At 38.9% G+C, this 25694-nt stretch overlaps 1 protein-coding gene and 1 long non-coding RNA gene across 5 annotated transcripts in view; one reads left to right on the top strand and one right to left on the bottom strand.

The window, feature by feature from the left end:
* KCNT2 (potassium sodium-activated channel subfamily T member 2) overlaps nt 1-15101 on the bottom strand; it is a 429544-nt gene extending 414443 nt beyond the window's left edge. The window contains exon 1 of one of the 4 annotated variants that reach the window (XM_043924233.1): nt 14494-15101. In XM_043924233.1, the coding sequence (XP_043780168.1) occupies nt 14494-14588 (95 nt within the window). In that variant the 5' untranslated portion in view covers nt 14589-15101. The remainder of the gene's footprint in view (nt 1-14493) is intronic. The other 3 variants (XM_043924236.1, XM_043924234.1, XM_043924235.1) reach the window with 3 other exon arrangements.
* A 166-nt stretch (nt 15102-15267) lies between these two features.
* On the top strand, nt 15268-21610 carry LOC122708114. Its single transcript, XR_006345006.1, has 3 exons — nt 15268-15377; nt 19612-19696; nt 21579-21610. It is a non-coding gene; the product is annotated as an uncharacterized LOC122708114 (long non-coding RNA).
* Nucleotides 21611-25694: the final 4084 nt, after the last annotated feature.

Below are 25694 nucleotides of genomic sequence, written 5' to 3'. Positions count from 1 at the left end.
GTTTGTGATGGACAGGGAGGCCTGGCATGCTGCAATTCATGGGGTCGCAAAGAGTCGGACACGACTAAGCAACTGAACTGAACTGAACTAGTACCACTACCTATGTGGTCTTTTCAACACCTCCACCAGTCTCTTGGACACTGACACTGCTGACTGTCAAGCAGATTAATGGCTTTCACTGAGCGGCCCTGTACGTAAAATTCAGAATTCACTTTAACAGTCATTTGAACTGTCACTGTATGAATCATGGACTGAGATACATTCTGCTTTGCCATTTCCAAAGGAAAGCTCCTCGTGAATATTAAATTAGAAATGGGAATGGTATTTTTCAAGTCAAATGATTTAAGCTACATACCTAGGTTTAGAAGGGGCTTTAAAAAAATTTTTTTTACTTCCATGTGGAAAAACATCTCAAACTGAAACGATCTTGCACTTTTACTATAATAATGTTTATATGTATGTATGTGATGCACATATATATATTCATAGCTGTGACTGTTTTTCTTTTAAAAAATCTTCCTTATATTACAAAATTAAAATTCCTGGAGCCTTTTTTTAAACCATATGTGTTAAATAATGTAGAAAGCCCTCAAATAAATTGAAGACATGACTTTTTCCCTAGAAAGTTGTATGTTATACCTAAAATAACACATCATGATATGTAAAATATATTGAGTAGCCTGAGTGATTTCAAAGGTTTCATTAGTAACTCTGGCTCTGTGTTTAGTTCTGGGTCTGATCATGAAGTAAGGGATGATGAGAAAAGGAAGAGATGCTGAACAGTCTCAGATCATGGTATGATACCAGAAAGAGCAATGAACTGTATATTGGCAAGGGAGGTGGGGAGTTATTTCTGTGAATAACCACAGTGACTAAATTTCAAAAAGCTGTTTTGGAAAAGTTAAAGAAGGTATTATGTACTTATGGATTGAGAGAATTAATATTGTTAAAATGTCCACAGTACTCAAGGTAATCTAGAGATTCAATACAATCTGTATCGATATCCCAGTGGCATTCTTCATAGAAACCTAAAATTTTTATGGAATCACAAAAGACCCCAAATAGCCAAATCAATCTTGAGAAAGGAAAATAAAGCTGGAGGCAACATGCTCTCTGGTGTCAAACTATATTACAAAGCTATAGTAATCAAAACAGTATGGTATTACTACAAAAACAGACACTTGATCAGAACAGAATAGAGAACCCAGAAATAAGCCCATGCATATTTGGTCAATTAATTTACAACAAAGGAGGCAAGAATATACAATTAGGGCAAGGACAGTCTCTTCAATAAATGGTGTTGGGAAAATTGGACAGCTACATACAAAAGAATGAAACTGGACAATGATCTTACACCATGCAAAAAATTAACTGTGGATTAAAGACTTGAACATAAGACCTGAAACTATAAAACTCCTAGAAGAAAACACAGGCAGTAAGGTCCCTCACACAGGCCTCGGTGATCATTTGAATCTGAGACCAAAATGAAAGGCAACGAAAGCAAAAGTAAACAGATGGAACTACTTCAAACGAGAAAGTTTCTACACAGAAGAGGAAACCATCAACAAACTGAAAAGGCTGCCTACTTAATGGAAGAAAATATGTGCAATTGATAAATCTCATGAGGGACTGATATCCGAAATATATAAAGAACTTACACAATTCAATGGGCTTCCCAGGTAGAACAGTGGTAGAAAATCCACCTGCCAATGCAGGAGATGCAAGAGAAACAGGTTTGATCCCTGGGTCGAGATGATCCCCTGGAGTGGGAAATGTCAATCCAGTCCAGTATTCTTGCCTGGGATATATCATGGACAGAGGACCCTGGTGGGCTACAGCCCACCTAGTCCACAACTAAGTGACTAAGCACACATACACATACAATTCAAGAGCAAAAAAGGAAGCAATCCAATTAAAAACGGGCAGAAAACCTGAATATACATTTTTTTCAAAAGGACAAACTGACAATCAATAGGCCAATGGAAAAAAGGCTCAGTATCATTAGTCATCAAGAAAATGTAAATCAAAGCCACACTGAGATATCATTTCATACCTGTCAGAATGGCTACTATGAACAAGAAGAACAAAATAACAACTGTTGCAGAGGTTGTGAAGAAAAAGGAACCCTCCTGCACTGCTAAGAACGTAAATTGGTGCAGTTCCTCATGGAAAACACTATAAAGTTCTCCAAAAAATTAAAAATAGAACTACAATGTGATCCAGAAACTCCACTTTTGGGTATAATAGCTAACATACAGAAACAATCTAAGACTCCACTGATGGATGAATGTAATAAATAAATTCTGTTGTGTGTGTGTGTGTTTGTGTGTGTGTGTGTGTGTGTGTGTGTGTGTAATATATATGTATTTCAGCCAAAAAAAAAAAAGAGAGAGAATAAAATCTTCATTTGTAACAACACAAATGGACCTCAAGGGCATTATGATACATGAAATAAGACAGAGAAAGTTAAATACCATATGATCTCTCCTATATGTGGAATCTAAAAAATATATATATAAATTTTAAAAAAGAAAAAGCTCATAGATACAAAGAACAGACTGCTGGTTGCCAGGGGCTCAGATAAGAAGTGGGAGAAATGGGTGAATTGTTTGTTTTAGTTTAAATAAATTGATTTATTTAAAAGAAAAAATTGTACCTGCAGTTTGAAAACATAAAAATGTATTCTCAGGAAAAAAAAATTGAGTCAGTTAGTCAAGAATATTGAATACTAGTCTGAGCAGTTTAAATTTCACATAATAAGCATCAATGACATGAATATTATGTTAAAATTATGTTAAGAAGATTGTGATGAAAATGCTTGAGTTGAATGAGACTTGAGTTGGCCATAGAGATTATTGGAGGTGGGGTGCAAAGGAAGGCTTGCAACAATGAAGTATGCTAACAAGAGTTACATTAATTTAAATAAGAAAGAATGAAATCCTACCAAACATGGATAGAGAACAAAAACTAACTAAAAAAAGCAAGTTGAAAGATAATTCAAAACTACTGTGAAGTTTTGAAGTGGAGAATTCTGGAGGATTATAATGATATTGGTGATGGTGGATAAACTGAAAAAATATTCTAGTTTGAGGCTATTTTTATCAATTACTTAGCAACCAGAAGTCTACTATAAAAACTATGCACTTAACATATATCTTTATGTATATGAAGATAAGAAAGGGCTATATGAATGATTAAATTCAGGATATTTACAAAGTCTTAATAAAATATTAAATTATATAATATATACTTTGGGTATTTGTGGGAAAAGAAAATAAATTAATTAATCTAATATTTGTGAGCAGGTGAGAATAACTACAACTTAGGCTTGTGTTTTGGTTAGAATCCTTATAGATTCTACAGTCAGTAACTGATCCCAGGTTCTACTGATTACATTTATCCTTCAGGTTCACAACAAAGAATACAGCTCTAAACTCACTTCATTCTTAATTCTGAATCAAAGCCATATATATAATATATATATATATAAACTTTTTAAGGATGATTACATGAAAGACTATAACCCGCCAGTAACCTGGAGTGTTTCTTTTGTCCTGAAATACACCTGTGTGTGTCCTGTAGATCTGCTTTAAGTGAATAACTTTCTAGCTATACCGGCACCTGGCACCGAGAATATCACAGAAGTCTTGTGAAATCTGCTACTCTTTTATGACAGAAGAGTGGGTGAGGACACTGTACACCACGCAAGATCCCTGGGAACAATGTCCTTTCAATCTGAACACCGAGGCAAGCTGTATTCCTCCTGAGCTGCAGGTTTATTTCTCATCTTATGTGACTGATCGTGTCTTTTGCTCTTGCTAACTCTGCTGTCCATCTCCATTAGCTACTTAGCAAATCATGGAATTCTTACTGTGTACCAACTCTATACTGGATTCATTTTTGCCCCCTTATTGCATTTTTCTTCAGCTCTGTTTTTCTACTTATGATACTGGTGTTTATGTGGATCACTGCAAATTCTTTTAGAACAGGTGAAACATACTAATAGGTAAACCTCCATATTAAGGCCTCCATTAAGTAATTTCACATCACCACATTTAGACATCATAACATCTCACAAAAGTGTTTCCATGAGCACCAGCAAGATGGCTGAGAAAAATTAATTTCTGGTAGGTACTGATATCTTAGGGAGTAATAGTATAAGTAGAAAATCTCAAAGTGACATGAGAAATATTTAAAAAAACAAAAAACAAAAAACCTAGCCTTATAAAAAGAAAGGTAGCTGTTATGAACTGTTGTGACTCCTGGGATGTCAATTATCTTTACCCATGCATGAGTGATAGTCACTCAGTCCTGTCTGACTCTCTGAGACCCTATGGACTTGTAGCCTGCCAGGTTCCTCCATCCATGGAATTCTCCAGGCAAGAACACTGGAGTGGGTTGCTATTTCCTTCTCCAAGGTCACCCATGCATACTCAGTTACTAAGTCATGTCCAACTTCTTGCGACCCCACAGACTATAGCCCACCAGTTTCCTCTGTCATGTTATTTCCCATGCAAGAATACTGGAGTGGATTGCCATTTCCCTCTCCAGTCCATTACCTCTAGCCTATCTTTAATAAAAACAGCAATAAATATTTAAATAAATAAATATCTGCCTTGATTGTTTCACTAATCCCCTACTTCAATACACTTTCTTCAGATTGTGAAAAGAACAGTACTCTACATGGAGAGGGGGAAAATTATTTTCTCCTGGAAAATATTATCAATTTCAAAAATTCTGTAACTTTCCTGTTGAGTTACTCAAGGGATGCTGGTCTAAAGGGATGCAGATGGTCTGTGATTTTTCTACCTTCCAAAGTATTCACATTTGTTTGCATTTTGTTCTGTCTGTTATTTCACAGGATTAAACCACATTTGTTTAGTTGTAAACATAGTGGGTAGGCAGAATAATTAGATTCTGGTTCTAGCTCTTAGGATTATGTAACTGGGAACAAGGCATGAATTTCTGTACCTCGGGACATTCATCTGTAAGAAAGGGAAGATAACCAGATTCCTCAGAGCTGGTGTGAAGATTCAGTGAAATAATACACATGCTTAGAACAATGTGTGGTGTTCTCCACCCTCTTCATATCATCATCTATTTTCATTTCATCTTCTTCTGTATTTTCAGGGAGAAACAGGTGGCGGAACTCTTGTAGAGAGACAGACAAGAAATAGAAACATAACACTGAAAGTTTCCATCTATAATTTGCCAGTGTCATCACCGCATGGTGCGGCAGTGACTAAAGTCATCACCGTCCCTGCTGGCCAGCTTGTGCAGCTTACTAATCACCCGATCCAATTCTGAGGGCATGGACTGGCATTTTCACTTTTGACAGACCTGACACCGCAGGCTGTCCATTATTAAACCACACATCTGGTCCCTCTGTCCCAGGTTGTCCGCAACATGTGGACAATCTACAAGTCTTCCCACAGGGAGTTGAATGAGGTTACAATGTATCAATTCACTTTTATCCCTATTCACATGGTGCTTTACAAGATGAGTTAAGTATGCCCCGGATATAGCAGTTCATCATTCTGTTTTCTGGGCAAGGAGCAGTGCAAGGCAGCCAGAAACAAGCTGCCCTTTAGTCCTTAGATTCAGAGGTTTCTGGCTTTGTGTGCCAGCTCCTATTCTCACACAGACTTGGGCAGTGTGAAAAGCAGAAGTAATAAAACTCTGAGTTCCAGGAAGACGCACACAGAGAGAAATGATTCTTGATCTTTAAAGCCGGGGCATCACGGCGGTAGTGCTAAGAGAGCTAAGGGGCTTCCCAGATGGTGCAGCGGTAAAGAATCCGCCTGCTAATGCAGGAGACGCAGAAGCCTCAGGTTCCATCGCTGGGTCGGGAAGATCCCCAAGAGGAGGAAATGGCAACCAACTCCAGTGTTCTTATCTGGAGAATCCCATGGACAGAGGAGCCTGGGCTACAGCCCACGGAGTTGCAGAAGAGTTGGACGTGACTGAGCAAGAGAGTTGAAGCGCAGGCCAAAGACAGGCCCAGTAATGAGTCTGAACAGGAAAGGGACTCACTGCCAGTCCACAGTGCCCTATGGACCAGCCAGGCTTGTCAGCCTGGGTTTCTCTGTCTGCTTCTCCCTCACTGCTTCTATTTGTCAAGGAAAAAAAAAAAAAGAAAATGACAAAGATCAATACGATTGATCCAAGAAAAAACTGGGGAGAGAAATCTCACTTCCCTGGTCTTGCTTTTCTGCAAATCCTCTTTCCTGAACCCCTAGGAGTACATCCCCTCTACTCCTTTCAGGAGATGAGAACTTTTCAGCCTCTATGGAATCCCCTCCCCAACTCCAGTTCCATCCCCACTTCGCAACCAAAGCAGACAAGTAAACCTACCAGGGATACACTGAATTCATTTACATAAATAATTTACTTTTCCAAGTAAGAACAGTGCTTCTTCCTTCCCTTGAAACTGTACTACACTCAGATTCTCCTTAAGAGAATCTAGTTCTGGTTATTAAGGAAACAAGGTCAGAAATTTTGTGCTCACTCTTCTGCTTCCAGATGACCAGACAAAAAGAACCCAACGCCATTCTCAGAGTGCTTTCTTGACTTCACAATGTCTGAGCTTCTATTTATCTGCTGGAAACACATATGTGGTCTGTCTTGTATGTGACACATATGCAATCAAATATCACAGGGGCTCAAGGTCATGCAGTACCCAGATGCTGGGATAAATGATGAGGCCAATTGTACATGAACAAAGCTTTGGGTTAGAGAGATGGTGGAGAATACGAGGGAACCTCAGCTCCTAAGGAACCACAGCCTGTTCTGCCATACACGAGTGTATAACAAAACAACAGTGACATAATGCGTAACTTAGAAACGTTATCAATATTAATGACTGCCTTAGGTAAAAGAAAACTAATAATGTAATTTGGTTGGTAGAATAAAGCTTCATGATTGCAATATGTGGCAAATTTCTTGGTTTCTATGTCAATGAGAATCAAAGCACAATAATCACTATTTATAAGTGTGTATTAGGTATAAATATTTAATATGGATTATACTAAATGTTTGACAGATTAACAATGTTCTATATTTTATAGAAATGCAAGGCTAAAATATATATCTAAGGTAGTCTTTATAATTTGATCCTTCATAACGTCTGGGTCATTTGCTTACAACTTTAAAAACCTTACATACCACCCCCATGACCACCGGAAAGACATTTCTGGCTCGGTTTATCTTTATCTATTCTACCTGGGCGGTACATTCAGTGTGAAGGGGACTGCAAGTCCCCCCACTTTGCTTGGATCATAGTTTTTACGACTGCATATAACCAGTTTGAATTTGTACTGAGGCTAAGATTTTCACAGTGCTATATAGGCACCTTTCTTCTCACTATTCGCCAAGTAATTTTCTCTTAAATTGCAATTTGATTACTATCTGATGATTAAGATCCCAAGACCTATTTAAAAAATTCCATATCTGGTCAAAAACTGTCAAAGAGTAAAAGTAACTGTTCTTCTGGATCATTACATATTGTTTTGATTCTTTTATAGAGAAATTTCAAATTAGCAACTTAAAACTTAGGAAAAACATTAGTTTAAAAATATCTTGATTGAAAAAAGTCTTGATCAAAAGTATCAAATATTGCTCAGAAAAGGTCACCATTATTTAATTTCACAGTATAAATATACAAAGCAACTGGTGAAATATCACTGTAAAAAATATTTCTTTTTGCTTCATTTTCTAAAGGCAATTGAGACAAGCACAACACATAAGTAAGACAACACTGGCAATACACAAATACACTAATAAAAACAGATGAACCATCAATGACAAAATAATATATAAACATATGAGCAAGAGCATGACTAGAAACCCCAGAAGTATCACATTCAGTATTAACCTAAAGGTACAGGTTATGACTAAGTACATTATCAATTTAATGTTTATTTTGTACCAATAATGAAGACCACAATAAATTTTCATATATATATGTATATGTATATATATATATATAAAGTCAATTTTTACACCATTATTATTTCAGTAGCAGGTAATATTTTTATTGCCTTATTCATAGAGAGTTCTTTTAATATGACAGCTCTAACAGATATAGAACTGTCTCGACTCTTGAATAATAAATGCTGAAATCATTTTTATAGATACTGCATATGTATGGTTGGTTCCACTATATATAGATAATATATAGATAACTGGATAATTAATTAAATAGTAAAATTAAAATTTAATTATTTTTAATAGCACAAAATATTTTAAAAGTGTATTACTGACCTGAATATAAACATTCAGAATAAGAATTTTACATTAAATGGATACTTTCAAAATAATACATAATTTAATAAGGGAGATAAAAGTGATAACATATAAATTTGCCATGTGCCAATCCAAAATCATTTCCCTAATTCAATTTGATTATATAAAGTCACAGAAAATAATTTTTTTAAATAGAAAACAAAAAAAAGAAAAAATAATAACAAAAAATAACATGACATATTTACATTTTATGATATATAAACTTAACTATACTCCAAAAGCTATCCAACATTCTCTCCATTTTATAAATACCTCTTAACTAATAATTGATTGAATTGCACTTTTTGTTCAAGTTCTTTTATATTTTCAATTACCACAATGCATTAGTTGACTTGTTTGCATTACATGTAAATGCCAACTATAAAATATGAATGATACACTTAAAATTACTGGAGTTGCAACACCTGACCAAATATCTGAACACTAGAATAATGTTAATTAAATAAATGGCCTACTCCCATATGACTGCAACTGAGAATTGCCCATTAACAGCAATTTATCTACAGTTGTGATAATTTATCCACATCTAGTGCATTGTGTTCTAAACTTTAAAATTACTAAGTCATGATGAAGGATGAGAAGGGCTTGTCCAAACTGTCTGAAGACATTTAAGACCTGAAATTTACCAATTTTTAACTGCAAGAGAATATTCTAAATCTTTACTGTTTTATAAATCTTAAAACACTAAAATAGGGGGAAAAATGTATTTTAACCCTACAATTTTATGTATTACAGAATGGTCCCCACAGAAGATCAATTAAATGTTCAGTCTCTACTCATATTGGTTTCAATTACAGAGTAACTTTGATGATAGTTAAGTAGTCTAAATATTAGATTTAAAGTATATAGAAGACTTTGAGCCATCTCTAGTGATTTTAGCTACTTTATTTTCAAGCAAACACTGAATACACTACTTACAAACGGTGGATGCTCTTCTTGACAGTCTCAAAATAGAAATTCTGCAAGGACATCATCATAACATAAGCAATACTGTCAACATCATGGCAGAAATTCACTTAAAATTATATCTGTGAACTCCTCCCTGATGAAGCCTTGTTTTCATATTCTTTCTTATGTTCTTCCCAAAGCCTAACTTCATGAGGCCCTGAGATGTAGCATGCATTCAAACATTAGCTGACTGGATAAAAGACCACACAGTTCAGTTCAGTCACTCAGTCGTGTCTGACTCTTTATGACCCCATGGACAGCAGGACGCCAGGCTTCTCTGTCCATCACCAACTCCCAGAGCTCACTCAAACTCATGTCCATCGAGTCAGTGATGCCATCCAACCATCTCATCCTCTATTGTCCCCTTCTCCTCCTGCTTTCAATCTTTCCCAGCATCAGGGTCTTTTCTAATGAGCCAGTTCTTCGCATCAGGCGGCCAAAGTACTGGAGTTTCAGCTTCACCTTCAGTCCTTCCAATGAATATTCAAGACTGATTTTCTTTAGGATTGACTGATTTCATCTCTTTGCAGTCCAAGGGACACTCAAGAGTCTTCTCCAACACCACAGTTCAAAAGCATCAATTCTTTGGTGCTCAGCCTTCTTTATGGTCCAGCCCTCACATCCATACATGAATACTGGAAAATCCATAGCTTTGACCATTGTCGGGAAAGTAATTCCTCTCCTTTTTAATATGCTATCTAGGCTTTTCATAGCTTTTCTTCCAAGGAGCAAGTGTCTTTTAATTTCATGGCTGTGTCACCATCTGTAGTGATTTTGGAGCCCAAGAAAATAAAGTCTGTCAGTGTTTCCATTGTTTCCCCCTGTATTTGCCATGAAGTGATGGGGCCAGATGCCATGATCTCAGTTTTCTGAATGTTGAGTTTTAAGCCAACTTTTTCACTCTCCTCTTTCAGCTTCATCAAAAGGCTCTTTAGTCCCTCTTAACTTTCTGCCATAAGGGTGGTGTCATATGTATAGCTGAGTTTATTGATATTTCTCCCTGCAATCTTGATTCCAGGTTGTGCTTCATCCAGCATGGCATTTCGAATGGAAGACCCCTTGGAGAAGGAAAAGGCAACCTACTCCAGTATTCTTGCCTGGGAAATCCCATGGACAGAGGAGCCTGGTAGGCTACAGTCCATGGGGTCTCAAAGAGTCAGACATGACTGAACATAAGCATTAGAGGATAAGATTTACAAAAGGATCCACTGATGTGTATATTACATAAGCATTCCATATATACACTTCTGTATAATGACAGACTCACCAATATTCCCTCTTTAACACTACCCCTTCACGCATCAGTAATATGCCTCATTCATTTTTACATGCCAATCTACCATATCCTATTAAGACTGAACTTAAAATTCTTAAAATGAAGAGCTCTACTTTCCTCTCCTCTAATTCTCCCCCATCATTTGTAGAATGTGCCTCTAGATGGGGAAGATATCCATCGTGATGCAGATTCCACCAGAAGTGGACCTTGAGATAAGGACGGAAGTGTAAGTAATTTACTTTGGAAATGATCCAGAAAACACCAGTCAGGGAGAGAGGGAAGAAAGCTAATAAAGCTCACAACATAAAGCCAGTTACCCCCCATGCCAATTAGAGTGGGGGCCCATAGGACACAGTACAAAGAACATAAGCCAGAATGGTCCCAACCAAGGAATTAGGAGGCTACAGTATTTATCTAACAAATTTGTATTTACTCAATGGTACTTCTGGCTTGCTCTCCAAGAGGGCCGGGTGTGCACGTAAGGCCAAGAGGAAACAAACAAAAAATGTCAGGCAGAGGGTGTTCCTAGAAAATATCCAGAGAATATGGGCAGAGCGCTAAATGCATCTGCTGGCAGAACTGTCTACTTATTCCCGGATTGAAGAGTGCTTCCTCCTTTTCTCTGTAGGAATTGAGCCCACGAAGATAACTGAGAACAACATTGCTATCATACTTAATTGCAAAGAGAAATTTGTGACCATACTAAAGGCAAAAGAGATGATTTCACTTGCAAACTTTGACTCGTGGATTAAGAAGGGAACGCAATGAAGAGCACCTCACCTATGCTAGAGTACATAAAATTATTCTTACAAATTGAAATTTAATTAGGTAGAGGGAAATTAGGAGCTTCTTAAGTAATTTGAGTCACAAAGGACTGAACCCAAGTGTCATCTTTACACTTTTAAGGTATAACACCATAACAAGTATTTAATTTCCCAGAAACTGAGTTTCCTAGTCCCTAAAATAATTATCTATAATTCAAGGACTATCAGAGAATTGACTAAAATAATAAATATCATAAGTTAACATATACATATGTCTTTACATGTATGTTACACACACACATACACATATAACATATAGGATAGTTAACATATAGCACTAGCTAAGTACTTAGTGTAAACTGTTAGTTTTACAGAAATATCTTACAGAAACAAAATTACTGAAATTCGTAACAGCTGAATGACTTACCTAAGGTCACTCAGGTAGTGAATACATAAGCACAGCATTGAAATCTGGGTTCTCCCTATTAATCAAAGGATCTTGTCTTCAAAGATGGACAACAAACATAACCAAAACTAAACAGTGAGTTTTCATGGAGGCACAAAATTACCTTTAAGTGTGAATAAACAATGTTTCAAATGTTAATACTGTAACTGAACAGGACCCTATGGGGAGTTCCCAAGACAGATTTCCCCCCACCGTGTCCTCTGCCTGCCCCTTGTCTGTAGAAAACTTTAGCCTCCGAGGCTGAATTCCAAAGAATAAATTTAATTGGAGAAGTGGGGAAATGGCAGAAAGAAAGGAAAACAGTCAAGCAAAACAGAATAAGAATATGTGAGAAATTAAACAAAGTTGAGGACCTCAACGGCCATCAAAACATTCTGAGCCCTGATCTTTAGTCTGTTCTACAGACACTAAGACCCCCACTAGGTGGAAGAAGTTAACTTCCTGCTGTCCACAACCTGGTAGACCCCAAGCTGGTTGAGAACCAGAAAGTTGAACGTGTAGACTCCTGATTACCTCATCACCAACCAATCAAAAGACTGTCCAGGAGCTGCACAGACTGCACAACCGCCCCTCCCCCACATTCTGTCTTTAAAAACATCTCCCTGAAAGCTATTGGGAAGTTTAGGCATTTCCAGGACCAGCTACCTGGACTCCTTGCTTGGTGCCCTGAAATAAAGCGTGTCAAAATAAAAATAAAGGGTGCTAGCCACTTGCCAGGGCTTCCCTGGTGGCTCAGATGGTAAAGAATCTGCCTGCAGTGCGGGAGACTCCGGTTCCATCCCTAGGTCAGGAAGTTTCCCCTGGAAAAGGAAATGGCAACCCACTCCAGTATTCTTGGCTGGAAAATCCCATGGATAGAGGAGCCTGGCGGGCTACAATCCACAGGGTTGCAAAGAGTTGGACACGACTGAATGACTTCACTTTTTCTTTTGCCTTCACCACAAAGCATTGTCAGTAGATCGGCTTTACTGCACAGGCAAGTGGAGCCAAGTTTAGTTTGGTAACAATACTTTATTATATACGGCCGAATTTTAGAGTTAAACTTGGGCTAGTATAAACTTACATTATAAAAGGGATTTTAAAAGTGCAAAATATTTTTTAACATGGCAATGACTCATTTAGGATGCATTCAACTATTCGAAATTCTTAATTACCTAAATATCTTCAGCACCCCGAGAAAAGTGAGGGCAACCCCATGAGCAATCATTATCTTGGATATGATGTTTAAAAAAGAAACAAGGCTACCACCACCAGTCTGAAATACGTCCTCTATGTACTCTGCCCAACTCACATTTTTGCAATGAGGATTTCTATTTAATTAATACATGATGATCTTGACATCATGAAGTAACAAATATAGATCCAATCACTATGAACACCAAGCTGCACTTGATGAGCCACTGAGCTAAGTTAAAATAGTGTATCTAAATGTCAATTAGCACTGAAATTTGTTTAAATACTCTTTTCTTCATCTTTAGTCAACCAGAACACCTTACTTTCCAAGCATACTGGTATGAATTCTTTAATTTTTATCAATAGATACATTTTTGCCTAAAGATATTGAACTGAAATATCATCTACAAAACACCCATATCCCTTTACATTGCTAATATGAGACCAAAGAAGAAGGCCACCATTGATGCCCCAGATAAAATCCCCTGTGTGTAGTGTGGGTTTGTATTGGGAGCTGAGATGGGAGGAAGGTATTTCCCAGTGGTTGAACAAGGAGATTCTGAATGGGGCCAATAACGGATTTTTTATGTAATTAAAACAGAACAGCAATACCAAACTGAAGTTTAACGAAACATTTCAATTGAGTTGAAAGTCTAGTTAGTATACACATATTGTTCTAAAACAAGGAAATGTGGCATGTGATACCTAAATGACTATTTCAGAAAATACCAAATTCAATGAAACATAAAATGTGCTTTTTAAAAGATAATAATAAGACATAACAAGAGTAATTCCAAAAGTTTAACGAGGCAAAGCAGTGATGCTACAGATAAAACACGAGCAATATTTTGCTAATAACACTCTAGTTTTGAAATTATGCTTTAATTTTGTGACATATATACTATTTAGGTTAAATACATTATTTATGAGAAGGTTGGATCATGCTATACGAACACATTATGAATAATAATCATGGTTACCCGTTCGAAGTGAGGTTTTTCCATTGCAAACGCTGTTATTTTCACTAACTACCTGTTACATATTGAAACCAACTGTCTACCTGCGTCTCCAAATGTTTTAAAAGCATAAAATTCCCAGTGGCGGGTGGACACCTAATCAGGACAAGATCGACGCGGAGTAAGTAAACAGGTGCAGGGGATTTGGGTGCTTTTTCAGTCAACTCGGATGCATTTTCGAATTTGATTAACAACATCCAAGGGAAAAATATGAAAACTGATCGGCAGTGATGCTGCGTGCCATTTGGACGTACTATACCTCTCACACCAGCCTCATCCACACCCTGGGAAAGCACAGATAGACAAAAGAATAAGCACCAAATAAATGCAATAAATACATTGCAGGGGTCCGAAAGTGAAAAGAAGGAGTTACTTGCCTACACCAATTGCCCTATAGTCAAAATGGAGAGACACGTCAGAGTCCCTCTCCCTCCCTCCCCCAGCTCTGGCTCCCTTTCCTCGTCTCCCTCCTCTTAGCCTTTCAGCCTCCCCATCCCTCCCTTTTCCAGCTGTATCTCCGGAGCCACGCTGCAGCACACCACTCACCTGTCGTCGTTCTGCCATCCTTGGTCCCCGAGCAGCAAATCCCGAAACCTGTACCTGGGAGGCAGAGGGGGCACTTCGCTCTCCAGATCAACCATCCTTCCTCAAAGAGTGGGAAACGTGAGACAACGAATGGAGGAGGCGAGGAGGGCGAGCGAAAGAAAATATTGCGGAGTGGGGGGAGCGAGGACTTCGTTAAAGGCGGCGGCGGGAGGGGGGAACGCAGCAGGGGAAGGGGCCTGGGAGCCGGAGGGGGGTCTGCGCCCAGCCGGAAGCTGAGGCCGAAAGGGGCCGGCTCCTCTCCTCCGGAGGGTGTGATGGGGATGATGCAAACCCAGCCCAGGAGCAAAAGTCTGGCTCTGACAAGGACCGACGATGCCAAAGAACCGCCCCCAGGCTGGGCGCCGCCTCTGGTCGACAGGACTCGGGGGAGGCGGGAATGCAAAAGTTACTTCGCCCGAAAAAAAGAGAAAAGACGCGCGGTGCCTAGAAAGAGAGGAGAGGGGTGGGCGTGCGCGCAGCGCGAGGGTGAAAGCCCGTCCCGCCCGGCGGCAGGCGCGACCCTCCTCGGAGGGTAGACCAGCCTGCAGCAGGTCCCCGCAGGCGGACGCCCCTCACGGCCGCGCAGGCGCCGGGGGGCCTGGGGTTGGGGGTCCCGGCGCCGCGCAAGGGCTCTCCCCGTGGGCGGGGCCGCCGCGGAGGCCCCGCCAATGAGACGCCCCTCGTTAGCATAATGGTGACGGAGGTGCCGGGGGACGACCAATGGGGGCGAGCCTAATTAGTGGGTTCCCGAGCTGAGACCCCCCCACCCTCCGGAGGAGGGGGACCCGCGCGCGTCTGGTGTCCCCAGGTCACCCGGCTCCTCGTCTTTGGCCGCCTTCAGCCAGGTAGGCGGCGTGGAAATGGCACGTTCCTGGAGAGGGAATCCCCGCTCCCAGCCTCAGGAAAGTCCTAGTCTTTTTTTTTTTTTTCTCTCACAGACTGAAAGCCAGGGAGGTGTTTCCCTGATCCTAGAAAGGAATGAATAAGGGCCACTTTAGGCCGCTGCAGAGAAGTGTTTAGATGCTGGCAGGGAGGGCTCATTAGAATGCGTCGCGGATGACATTTTAGGGCAAGAGTGTGGTGCTGTGGGCTTCCATGTGGCCTTCGGCTTGCTCAGTGCGCCGCTGTTAGTGGTCCACGCGGGCGGAGGAAAGGTGAACCCTAGGGTCCACAGCCTGCTTTTCAGAATGGACCGCAGCTTATGGGAACACCCCTATGTTGCTCTTCTACCAAACACCGATTCCATCAGGGTATGTACATTCAGACACCAACTACTGCTCTGAGAGACACGGGCCTGAGGGTACAGAGAAGATTGTGTCACTGCCAGCGGCCTCAGGGATCTCATCGTTTGCTTGGAGGATCAAGCTTATAAATGAAGTGATACAACATGAGACACAGTCATACAGAGTTTTGGAAATACCTATGAGATAACACACTTTTTCATGCACAGAAGGGTCAAGACAGAAAATGAACCAAGTCTTCTATGTCACTTTGCAACTTATTCAAAGAAAGGGAAGAAAGCAGTGGAGCGAGCAGAGAGAATCCTGAGTGCATGCAAAATGATAGTTAGAAATGGTCGGTTCATTCAGGAGTCAGTGATTAATTTGGTATGATTAAGTTCTCAGTGAGGTCATGGAGTGGAGGGTTAAATACAGAAAGTTAGAAATTCAAGAAATCAAAATGTAGAAGCAGAGAAAATCAAGTGAGCACCTACCTAAATCTTAAGAATCAGTGGAAATAAATGTCTCTATCTTCCAGATCCTACCCATTCTTCCAGACCCACCTCAAATGACATCTCCTCTATTAGATTTCCTGATGCTTCCAGTTGGCTAAGATGCCTTCTTCCTTTGAACACTTCATACCCTCTGTGAGTGTTTTGCTTGGAGTGCTTATTATTTTCTGGCCGGCTGTATGATTAACTGTGCATTTCTCTACATCTTATCCCCCTTCCCTGGCTTATCTTTCTAGCACAGTGCCCTCAAAATGAGTAACATCTCAACACGTACTGTTGAGATGCATTAAAAGCTCTTAAACCTAGGAAGTTAATCTTTTTTTTTTCCATGTTGGCTTTAGCTCCAAAGTTATATGTTTGTGTGTGTGTGTGTTCTGTCACCACTTTGCCAGATGAGAAAGGTCAATCGGCACATTGTTAGTTTAGGTGGGATGGGCCGGGGTTGGGGAGAGAATATCTGTTTTACATTTTGGACCTTATCATCTGCTATTAAGACAGCTCTGTGAAGTTTGCTTTTTTTTTTTTTTTTACTGTTCCAGGCTAATATTTATATTTTTATTTATATTATTATAGCCTGCTTTTATATACAGGGAAGATCTCTGAAGTATTTATGTATCAGTAACCAATTCAGAAGCAAGGCACTAAAATGAAGAAAAAAATAGCTGTTTGGTGTTAGATTCCTGTGATGTTACGGATTAGAGAGTAAAGCAGCAGCATTTGATTTAAAAGAAAGCTGTGCACCCTCACCCTTATGACAGTTTGAATTATTTGGCTTCCAAGTACCCAGGAAACATTTTAAGAGGGAACAAGTACCTCAGGCAGAAAGAAAAAGAAGGAATAACTAAAAACTAGCTCTGCTAGTAGTGTCATAGCCCAGCTGCCAAGGATACAAAGGGTACAAAGAACCCTACTGTGTCAAAGCAAGTGGAAACCAATATGTGCCTTACAATTGTCACCAGTGAAGACTCTTATCTTTCTGAATTTTTAGAAAATTAAGAGAATGATGCAATATAACAAATACTATCCTGATAGTCTTAAAATATAGCAATCCGTGGGCACTGAAACTTAATTTTTTTCAGTTTTCTGAAGGCAGACTTTTCATTTTTTGTCATTAATTTTTACTTTTAGCTCTCCCAGCTATCTTTCTATACTTTTTACTCTTTTTTTCATGCCGAGTCATGCCATTTCCTGCTGTTAAAATATACTTTCCTCTTTCACTCTTTTTATCTTGGTTTCCTTTTTTCAATGTGCTCTTTTAATCTCCTATTTCGTAGACTCTTTCTGTGTGTGTGTATATGTGTGTGTGTGTGTGTGTGTGTGTGTGTGTGAAAGCTTTCATTTTACCATTACATTAGAGTTGATTTTTAGAAGTAATTTTAACTTGGTTCTGTACAATTTTGCAACTTCCTTGCTGGTAATCTTAGGTGATCAAATCAAAATCTAGTGTAGATGACAGCAATAGACTAATTTGGTCTCATAATACTAAGAGAACACTCACCAAAACTCTTCTGAATTACAATAGTGGTGGAGTAGACCATGCCTAGACTGATAATTAGAGAGAAGATTCATTCCCTATTCTTTTCAGAAACAGATTTCAGAATATCTTCTAATTTCTTCCATTTTCAATACAGAAAAGGTATTTTTCTTAAATCTTTGATTTCCAGTACACTAATTATATTAATATTTAAATATAAAAATAAATGAGAGTAGAGTGAAGAATGAAGTGAAGAGTGAGTAAAGAGTGAAGATGATGAGTGAAAAAGGATTTTCCTTACAAAAAGCAATTTCTTGGTAATTATCTTGTGAATAATAAGCGTAGTTGGAAGTATAGAATATGTTGGGGTTTTTTACCCAAAAATATGTGCACATTACATGTGTTATTTTTATGAGAACATTTTAAAAACTGTCAGTGATTATGTCTACCTAGGCCTATAAAAGTTGTTTGAAAATAAATTTTGCATAGAAAAAAGTAACTTTATATATGTTAGCCTTCCTACTTCATAGATCCTTCATCTGTGTAGGCAAAAAGAAGGTGGGATAATCCACATCTATTCAGCATCATTAAGTTACATAGCAGCATTTCAATGTATAAGAGAAAGATGTGTTCAGTTAATTTTTTTAACAAAGATTCATGAAGTCATCACTATGAATTAAACTTCTCATAGTCTAATGGGGAAGGAGAAGGCCATCCAATAGGTACAGTAGAATATGGCAACACTAGTAATTATCACTGGCAGCTGTGTTGCTGAGGAGCACAGAGAGACATCTCATTCTGCTTTGGGAAAATCAGGAACGGTTTTTGGAGGAGATGACATTTACACTAAAGAATTTTAAAAGCAAATGAGAGCATCAGCAAGTACACAGGTACAGATAATGGATATAAGAAAGCGATGGCAGATTCCAGCAAATGTAAAAGCTTCATGTAGTTTGAGCTCAGGGTGTATATTTAGGTCGGGAGGGGACAGAGAGGAAGGAGAAAAATTGGCAGGAAGATTAGCAGCCAGGAGCTGCCTTCATTTATTATTTGGAGGGGCTTGGCATGCCTTGCCATAAGTGTGGGTTTTAACTTCTAGACAATGCTGAACCTTTTGAGGATTTTTAAGGAGGTATGTGACAAAACCCAGTTCATGTTTGGAAAGACTACCATGGTTAGCAGTGAAGATAATTGATTGGTGGGGAAGACAGAAAGGGATGAAGGGAGACCATTGATGAGCCATACAGTAGATCAGGAGAGATATGCTGATTGTCTGAAATAATTACAGTGCAGATGGAAACTAGAAGACAGTTTTGTAGAAAATTAAGAAGATGGTCTTGGCAGGACCAGATAGTTGAGAGATTGTGAAAGTTAATAGGGGAGTGAAGAATCAATGATAGTTTCTGGGCTTCCAGGATGAGTAAGTAGGTGAAGAGTATTATTCTTGGGTGAGACGGGAATACAGAAATAGGTCTGAGTGAGAAAATGAGTTCACTCTGAGCCATCTGCAAAAGGGGGAAGTCAAGAAGTTTTGAATCTATGGGACTGAATACCAGGAACAGATTTTTATCCAGAGATGTAAAATCAAGAAGCATCCTCTAGAGAGATAAATGCACCTGGCTGAAGGTACCAGGAGATGACAGCGGGGCAGACCCTGAGCCCGTAATGGTACCTGCAGGAGCGGATGGGCTGCAGAGGTGGGAGGCAGACAGAAAGGAATTCAGACACAGGTGTCTATTTTCTTGATTGATTTTATTCTGTGACCCTTAATTCAAGCTAAAATAGGTTCTATCTACAGGAAGAAAACTGTAACAAAACCTGTCCTATATTCTGAGCATGTCCAGCCACATGAACAGCATCATTTTTATTTCAGCAACACTGAAAAGAGGAACCAGTGGAGAGAAAATGAAAAGGCAGAATATCACCACTGACTCACCAATTCCACCTGAAAAGCACAGGTATGTAGTTTAGAGGAAGGCCATTTGGAGATTTATGAAGATATTCCAGTAATTAACATGATTTGCCCAACACTTCCAGTAGCTTTTGTTGTAAAATTAAAATCTCTTCGAGAAGCAGAATGTGTATTTGCACCTTATGATGGAAGCTTGTCATAAATTACATTAATGTAATATATGGCTATAGCGTTTTATTATTATTTTAATAGCAGTGTCCTCTGTGAGTTTCCTCTATGCTTCTGTCCCTTTTCTCAAAGCTTTCCATAAACACACATCTTATTCAGCATCATTCAATGACAGCCCATATCATCTCCCTTTACCTGCTTCTAAAGTCTCTTCTTTTGAATTTTTGGAGAAAGAAAACAGAGTCAAATTAGGGAATTAGTATCAAATGTGTTTAAATACCTCTGAAGCATGTTCTCCTACAATAATCCAGGAATCACACCCACATGAGGCTTCTACCTATGAAACATATACATTTCTGCAGGGAAAGATTATCTCCAGTAGGTTTGGAAAACTCCTGCTGTCATCCTGGGTTAGGGTCAGGGTTAGGGTTAGGGTCAGGGTCAGGGTCAGGGTTAGGGTTATGTGTAGTGTCCCAAATCCAGTTCACAGATCAGAGAAGCCCCCGTCTCTGTCTTCCCTTTGCCCTAAGCTTGTCGTCTCCAAACCTTCCAAAACAATAATGGTGACTATGATTTTGTCCTTTTCACAATGCTTGTTAATTAGTGGGTGGTCAATAACCTTCTATGAGTGAACGAGAAGCTGCCTAAGGGAATGGATTAAGTCATATTCTTGTCATTCTTCAAGCATAGAAACATAAAAATGCTAAGAAACTAATAGCTGCAATGTAACTCTTATGTGTCAGACATTATATAGGTGATTCACAACAATTATGAAAACCAAAGAACTTTGTCCAGTTTTCAATGATGGGAAAACTTAGTCTCAGATGGTATCACCCAGGTAGAAGGTCCTAAGCCAAGACTCCAAACCTTGATTTTCTGACTCCAAAGTGCATGTTCTCCCCAAAATAGCTGAGAAAGAAGATTTACGATAAATAACTGTTAGGTATCTGTGTTTATCAGTTGGTAATCTAAATGAAAATAAATTATAAAGTTGCCCAGTCCAAGTCCTGCTGAGCCACTATGCTGCAGCCTGTTTTTTTCTTTTTCACTTGTTTATTTTCCCTGAACCCTGTTTCCCCCCACCTTCTCACCACAGCTGCATCATAACTTCATCATCACTTTGTCAGAGAAGACTTTTATAATCACATTATGCAAAGATGCTCTCTGTGTTTGTACTTTCCTGGGCTCCAATCCCTCGACAATTGATATGAGCTCTGTAAGGGCTTCCCTTACAGCTCAGTTGGTAAAGAATATTCCTGCAATGCAGGAGACCCCGGTTCAATTCCTAAGTCGGGAAGATCCATTAGAGAAGGGATAGACTACCCACTCCAGTATTCTTGGGCTTCCCTTGTGGCTCAGCTGGTAAAGAATCTGCTTGCAATGTGGGAGACATGGGTTTGATCCCTGGGTTTGGAAGATCCTCTGGAGAAGGGAATGGCTATCACTCCAGTATTGTGGCCTAGAGAATTCCAAGGACTGTATAGTCCATGGGGTTGCAGAGAGTCAGACATGGCTGAGCGACTTTCACTTTCACTGTAAGGGTAAGACCTTGTGGATCTTGTCAGCATGCAGAGCAGTGCCTGGTATATAGTATGGACCCCAAAACAAAGTCTGCTGAATGATAGAAAGCAAGAAAGGAAAGTAAGATTAAGTAGAGGAAGAGAAAATGAGTCAATAATCTTGAAATGTTTTGATTCTAGCATGGGAAAATTGTGATATATATATATATATATATGGCAGTCCGTATATGGTTTTTCCAGTACTCATGTACAGATGTGAGTTGGACCACAAAGAAGGCTGTGTGCAGAAGAATTGATGCCCTCTAATTGCAGTGCTGGAGAAGATTCTTGAGAGGAGTCCCTTGGACTGCAAAGAGTTCAAACCAGTAAATCCTAAAGGAATCAACCCTGAATACTCATTGGAAAGATGGAAGTTGAAGTTCCGACACTTTGGCCACCCAATGCAAAGAGATGAGTCATTGGAAAAGACCCTGATGCTGGGAAAGATTGAAGGCAGGAGGAGAAGGGGACGGCAGAGGAAGAGATGGTTGGATGCCATCACCGACTCAATGGTCATGAATCTGAGCAAACTCCTGGAGATAGTGGAGGACAGAGGAGCCTGGCGTGCTATGATCCATGGGGTCACAAAGGGTCAGACACACGTTAGCCACTGAATAACAAGAACAACCGTGTGCACGCATGTGCATGTGTCACACTTACCTAAGTAAGGCATGCCAATTTAAAACGTGTTTTATCAGAGCCTTATATAAAGTATAATAGGTCTTCTCTCATGAGGGTGTGACCTGAGAGGTAGAGTAATGCTTGCAAGAAAGAAAAACAATATGGGTTATGGTCTTGGCAATTAAAATGCTTTTGCTTGTATTAAAATATTGTCAATTGTTATTGATTTCATCTAGTTATAAATTTAATTTACAAAAAGGAAAACTTCTGCTGATTTTTGTATTATGTCTACTATATATTAACAGCTTATATAGTTACTGTCTGTCCTTTCCAGTGTTAAAAATGACCCCAGGCTCATTTGTTTAAAATTTATAATAATTTGACAGTATCTTACATTAAGTGAATATATATTCTTCCCATTTTGAAAATGATTAGATAGAGGAAATTGAAAGCTAAAATAAATCACTCAGTAGCCACTATAAATGTTATGAAAGTCCAATTTTCCTGAATGTTATGCAGTGTCCATAGGCTGCAAACTAACAGTAATAGTTTTCATTGCCAAAAGCACAATGGTGTAAACACTGCACATAATTAAAAAAAAAAAAAATTTAAAGAAGTTAGAAAATTCTAACAGTTTTTTTCACAAATAATAGTGTTAGATTCATTGAGGTTACTGTTATTCATGAATTCATAAGACTCTGGACACATATATTTTATTTAGCTATAAAGTTATGTTGCAAATATTAATTATACAAGTTTCATATACCAAATTTTTATTTTTATTTATTTTTGAATAGCTCTCTACTTTAAGGTCTTAAATGTTATCTCTGCATCCATTGTCATGTTGATTTGTACCATTTGACTATGAAAATAAAATGTGTGTTTACTGTACATTTTTCTATTTATATAAAACTAAGAACACTCTTTGACATAAATCACAGCAAGATCCTCTATGATCCCCCTCCTAGAGTAATGGAAACAAAAACACAAATAAATAAATGGGACCTGATTAAACATCAAAGCATTTGCATAGTGCAGGAAACTATAAACAAGGTGAAAAGACAACCGTCAGAATGGGAGAAGATAATAGCAAACAGGGCAAATGAGACAAAGGGTTAATCTCCAAAATACACGAACAGCTCATACAGTTCAATATGAGAAAAACAAACAACCCAATCAAAAAGTGGGCAGATGACCTAAACAGACAATTCTCCAAAGAAGACATCAGTTCAGTTCAGTTCAGTTGCTCAGTAGTGTCTGACTTTTTTCGACCCCCATGGACTGCAGCAGGCCAAGCTTCCTTGTCCATCACCAACTCCCAGAACTGGCTCAAACTCATGTCCATTGAGTCAGTGATGCCATCCAACCATCTCATCCTCTGTCATCCCCTTCTCCTGCCTTCAATCTTTCCCAACATCAGGGTCTTTTTCAAGGAGTCAGTTCTTTGCATCAGGTGGCCAAAGTATTGGGAGTTCAACTTCAGCATCAGTCCTTCCAATGAACATTCAGGACTAATTTCCTTTAGTATCTCACTGCTGTCCAAGGGACACTTCTCCAACACCACAGTTCAAAAGCATCAATTCTTTGGTGATCAGCTTTCTTTATAGTCCAACTCTCACATCCATACATGACTACTGGAAAAACCATAGCTTTGACTAGACAGACCTTTGTTGGCAAAGTAATGTCTCTGCTTTTTAATATGCTGTCTAGTTTGGTCATAGCTTTTGCTCCAAGGAGCAAAAGTCTTAAAAATTTCATGGCTGCAGTCACCATCTGCAGTGATTTTTGAGCCTCCCCCCACAAAAAAATAGTCTCTGTTTCCATTGTTTCCCCATCTATTTGCCATGAAGTGATGGGACTGGATGCCATATCTTCATTATCTGAATGTTGAGTTTTAAGCCAACATTTTCACTCTCCTGTTTTTAATTTCATCCTGAGGCTCTTTAGTTCCTCTTCACTTTCTGCCATAAGGGTGGTGTCATCTGCATATCTGAGGTTACTGATATTTCTCCAGCAATCTTGATTCCAGCTTGTCCTTCATCCAGCCCAGCATTTCTCATGATGTACTCTGCACAGAAGTTAAATAAGCAGGATGACAATATACAGTCTTGATGTACAGATGGCTAATAAACACATGAAAGGATGCTCAACTTCACTCATTATTAGAGAAATGCAAATTAAAACTACAGGGTATCACCTCACAGTGGTCTGAATGGCCATCATCAAAAAAATCTGCAAGCAATAAATGCTAGAAAGGATGTGGAGAAAAGAGAACCCTCTGGCACTGTCGATGGCAATGCAAATTGATACAGCCACTATGGAGAACAGTATGGAGATTCCTTAAAACCTAGGAGTAAAACTACCATATGACCCAACAATCCCACTCCTGGACATATCCACTGAGGAAACCATAATTAAAACAGACACATGTATCCCAACATTCATTGCAGCACTATTTACAATAGCTAGGACATGGAAGCAACCTAGATTCCCACCAACAAATAGATGGGTAAAGAAGTGGTACATATACACAATGGAATATTACTCAGCAATAAAAAAGAATGCATTTGACTCAGTTCTAATAAGGTGGATGAACCTAGAGCCTATTATACACAGTGAAGTAAGTCAGAAAGAGAAAAACAAATGTCATATATTAATGCATATATATGGAATCTAGAAAGATAGTATTGCCGGAAATATCTGCAGGGTAGCAATGGAAACACAGACATAGAGAACAGACCTGTGGACACAGGGGAAGGAGAGGGTGGGACAAATTTCTAGAGTAACATGGAAACATATACATTACCATATGTAAAATAGATATTCAGTGGAAATTTGCTGTATGGTGCAGGGAGCTCGAATCAGGTGTTCTGTGATGACCTAGAAGGGAAGGGGTGGGAGGTGGGAGGTGGGAGGGAAGTTCAAGAGGGAGGGAGCGTATGTATACCTATGACTGATCCATGTTAATATATGACAGAAACCAACATAATATCATAAAGTATTATCCTCCAATTAAAAATAAATAGTTTTTTTTTTTAAAGGCTTGTTAGGAAACTCATGAAAATCCAGGGAGAAGGTGATGAGTGTCTAAACTAGGTGTTAGGAGTTGATAAAAAACAAAGAAAAAGAAGGTTATTCCCTTTGTTATCCCCCTCAGAAAAAATAAGAATGAAACAAAATTGTAAATACTGATACTAATGACACCATGTTGAAAATTTATCCTAGGAATCAAGGAAAAAGAGGGAGCCATTAAGCATGGGTATTAGCAGCAACTGTTCAGACTAAGTTGAGGTTTCTGTATGCAGTCCTCAGAAAAAGAATAAAATTATAGAAAATTAGATATATCTTTGAAGAGGTTTCTATTTAAAAGGTGATATATTATTAGTGATTTCACACTTGGTATCTAAATGAAAAGCTATTATTTGAAAGTAGTGAGTCAGCATGTATCTCATTTTCAATGTAAATGCTACTTTTTTTCACCCCGAGATCACTCCAGCCTGGGGAGGAGGTACAAAATTTGTGTCCTTAGATGTATAGAACAGTCTTTTTGGACTCTGTGGGAGAGGGCAAGGGTGGGATGATTTGGGAGAACAGCACTGAAACATGTATGATATCATATGTGAAATGGATCGCCAGTTCAGATTTGATCCATGAGACAGGGTGCTTGGGGCTGGTGCACTGGGATGACCCAGAGGG

Source organism: Cervus elaphus, chromosome 14, assembly GCF_910594005.1.
Source record: "Cervus elaphus chromosome 14, mCerEla1.1, whole genome shotgun sequence".
In the NCBI taxonomy this organism is placed as follows: domain Eukaryota; kingdom Metazoa; phylum Chordata; class Mammalia; order Artiodactyla; family Cervidae; genus Cervus; species Cervus elaphus.
This window is presented reverse-complemented; position numbering and strand designations above follow the sequence as displayed.